Source organism: Nematolebias whitei, chromosome 8 (genome assembly GCF_014905685.2).
Source record: "Nematolebias whitei isolate Nwh7 chromosome 8, NemWhi1, whole genome shotgun sequence".
NCBI classification, from domain to species: Eukaryota; Metazoa; Chordata; class Actinopteri; order Cyprinodontiformes; family Rivulidae; genus Nematolebias; species Nematolebias whitei.
The window spans coordinates 21,167,948-21,171,653 of NC_056505.1; the positions used below are offsets into that span (position 1 = coordinate 21,167,948).

Here is a 3,706-nt window from a genome sequence, read left to right on the forward strand (position 1 = left end):
TATTTATTTATTAGTTTTCTGTAGGGGATAAAAAGGAAAAATGTAATTCCATTCCTGGAAGGCTACTTTGTCATGGTCCACCTAACCTGTATTTTCCACATCTGTTGTTGTTTACAGAGGGAGGAGAGAGTCTTGGGGCATATTGCCATAGTGACTGCAAGGTGTCAGTGGCTGCGGAAGAAAATCCTGCAGGCTCAAGATAGGCAGAAACAGGTCAGATCTGCCAGTTCACCTCACATTCTTTGTGACTACATGAGTGTCAAATGATTCATGGCCATTTTGTATTTGCTTAAACCCCAGATTCTTTATCACTGCTCAGCTATTGACCAGGTAATAAAAAAAGCTTGAAAGCTTGCAGAGTTCAGTTTAAAAAGACAAAACAAAACAAAAACTCACCACTTTTGAGAGAATACACCTGTGCCCCTTATGACATGTTGCAGTATCTTCAGGTCACCGTTGTGTTTCTTTAATTTAGTGTTAGCTCCACCAGCATCGTTTGGACACTGAAAAACAAACTAATTTTTGACTTGATATAAAATTGAAGCTGCAAAGTGGAAAATTTTGTTTAAAACCGCTCTTCTATAAACCGTTCGGAAAAACAAACAGTGAAATCTAATTTGATTTTTCTTTATTGCAACATATTTAAGAATTTTGGGTCTTCTTTATTTAAACGAGTTAGCCATGCCTGTAGCTTTAACTCAGTATCATCGCAGCCACTGTCAACATGTTAGTTCAGTGAGATCAAAGAGGGTAATGAAATGTTAGATAATTTGTTGTCTTGCAGAGGGCCAAACGGGAGAGCAGTGAGGAAAGCGATGAGGGAGCAGCTGGGGGCCCGAGGGATATCCCAGCATGCAGTAGGCCGTTAGGCGTGCAGCCCATGCTGGAGGTATCCATCAGGGAAGCAGAAGCCCAGCCTTTTGAAGTCTTAATGCAGTTTCTCTACACCGACAAGATCCAGTACCCACGCAGAGGTATACCTGTCTCCTAATACCTGTCATGCAGTGACCTCCAAGTTATGAAAGGTATACATATTTACTCTTGTCCCGTTTGCTCACACAGGTCATGTCCAGGATGTTCTCCTGATCATGGATGTGTACAAACTTGCACTGAGTTTCAAGCTTTCTCGGCTGGAGCAGCTTTGCGTTCAGTACATCGAGGCATCTGTGGATCTGCAGAACGTTCTTAGTGTTTGTGAAAATGCCAACAAGCTGCAACTGGACCAGCTCAAGGTACATCCAGATAAAGATTGTAAGAACTTAAAATCAACAGCTGTAAAGGCTGCTTTAACTGACCTCTAGTGGTTGTAGGTCAGAATGTTGTTGTGAGTTTACAGAACTAACGGAGGCGGATCTTTCCACCAGCCAGTTTTATATAAAGTTATTCTTAAAGATTTAAGAGTTTAGCTAAGTTAAATGACGATTAATTCCAAAAACTTATTTTCCCCAGGAGCACTGTCTTAACTTTGTGGTGAAGGAGTCACACTTTAACCAGGTGATCATGACAAAAGAGTTTGAGCATCTTTCCACTCCACTGATAGTGGAGATAGTGCGACGAAAGCAGCAGCCTCCCCCCAGAGTGTATTCAGACCAGCCTGTGGATATTGGGACATCTCTTGTCCAGGACATGAAAGCCTACCTGGAGGGGGGCGGTCTGGAGTTCTGTGACATTATTCTGCTTTTAGATGGACACCCACGGCCTGCGCACAAAGCAATACTGGCGGCCCGATCTAGGTTATTACAGTTTTTGTAGGTTTTGGCACAACTTTCTGTTTCTAATGATTGTAGTCTTGTCTCATTGATGCTTTTTATACTGATTTTCCACAGTTACTTTGAGGCGATGTTCCGCTCCTTCATGCCGGAGGACAGTCAGGTAAATATATCAATCGGTGAAATGGTCCCAAGCAAGCAGGCTTTTGAGTCTATGCTGCGTTATATCTACTATGGCGACGTCAACATGCCTCCAGAGGATTCTCTGTATCCTTCTGAAAATATGAAAATAATTTAAAAAAATTATGATAAACCCTCAATTTTTTTTTCTTTTTTGTCCAAATTGTTTACCCAGAAATAAATTGTATTTCTCCAGTAAAATCACTTATGTTAAGTTATCGAAGTAGGAATGTTTGATGTGTCAAAAAAAAAATCAGCTTATGCTTCAGGCAAAGTTGAATCAACACAATTTTCAGCGTTGACAGATAGATTGTTGCGTTGTGCTTTCTGCGTGACACAGTTGTGTTCTTTCGTTTAAAAGTTATGTAAGGTTCACACCTCATCTCTGGCAATAGGTCATTTTCATCTGTTTGTTGTGCAAGACTTATCTTAAAGTCTTACCTCATTTATCTAGTAATTAGTTTCTTAAACTTTAAAACCGTTTTTACCACACAGGCATCTTTTTCTAAATTTAATTTTATTACAGTATCGGTACATACCAAATGTGTTTTACTAAAAAGTGTCATGTTCAAATCTGTTTTTTAATCTCCTTGACTCTTGATAAACAGTTATCTGTTTGCTGCACCATATTATTATGGCTTCTCCAACAACAGGCTGCAGGCTTACTGTAAGCAGAATCTGGAGATGAACGTCACTGTAGAAAATGTCTTGCAGGTATTTATCTTTTTCCCCATGGGGGTGCGGTGACCTAATTGGATGACACTTTTGTTTTCCTGCTGAATTAACATCGTCTTTTCTCACTTCTCCCTCCAGATTCTGGAGGCAGCAGACAAGACGCAGGCTCTGGACATGAAGAAACACTGCCTCCACATTATTGTCCACCAGTTCATCAAGGTGGGTGGGCTTGTATCCGGAGCTCTGGGGGTGTGCTGCCCACTCACTGCAGCTGCGCTAACCCTCTAGTCCCATCCTCTTTGTGGGGAAACTGGCTTCTTTGACCCCTGTATGGATCAGCCTACATGCTGTACATAGAGTGAAGACTGTTTACAGCTCGGCCGGCTGTGTAAGCACCTTATCTCAGGAAGATAAGGGTCACAGTGGCACTCTGAATATTGTTTATTATCCAAAGAAACAGCGAAGCACTCACTTTTCTTTCACTGGAGAGTTAGCGTTGCTCTTGTTTTTTCTGTTAAGCTTTTGTTCTCTCTTCATTTATCTGTGCATGTGCAATCAACAGCTTCTTATTACCCGTTTCAGTCTGACTTGTCTTATTTTACAGCTCATTTTTTCATTTTATTTTTGTTTTCCTCCCCTCCCAAAGGTATCCAAGCTTCCCAACCTGCGGTCTCTCAGCCAGCTGCTGCTGTTGGACATCATTGAGTCTCTAGCTACGCACATATCAGATAAACAGTGCGCTGAGATGGGCTCTGACATTTAGGATCACTGACTGGAGCTCTGTTTTTTCTCTTTTAGAAGCCATAGTTCTCCCGTACATACTTCTATACATTCCCTCCCTAACGTTTTTATAACTCTTGCATGTCGCAGACCCATGTACAATAGAAGCCTTTTATCCTCAGTGCTCATGGTTCACTGTACATTTTAATGAGCAGTGAGGAAACTGGATTGTTGCTTAGAAACATTCTTGTAAAAAAATCTCTTTTTTATATTCTTTGTCATTTGTTTTGTTTGCACAAGACAAACATTTACCAAAATTTTCCTTTCATAAGATTAGCATATTTAAAATTGTATAATTTTTGTGTCATTAGATAAGTTAAAGTGAAAGATGTTTTTAAGGCTGCTTATCAGATTATTTCTTT

At 40.5% G+C, this 3,706-nt stretch overlaps 1 protein-coding gene across 1 annotated transcript; it reads left to right on the forward strand.

Moving 5' to 3' along the window:
• Positions 1-72: 72 nt before the first annotated feature.
• Positions 73-3,433, forward strand: lztr1 (leucine-zipper-like transcription regulator 1). The gene is made up of 8 exons (XM_037680100.1): positions 73-213; positions 785-974; positions 1,063-1,232; positions 1,450-1,733; positions 1,827-1,976; positions 2,498-2,603; positions 2,703-2,783; positions 3,211-3,433. Exons 1-8 carry the CDS (start codon positions 73-75, stop codon positions 3,325-3,327), a joined length of 1,239 nt encoding a protein of 412 aa, XP_037536028.1. The 3' UTR covers positions 3,328-3,433.
• The last annotated feature ends 273 nt before the right edge of the window (positions 3,434-3,706 follow it).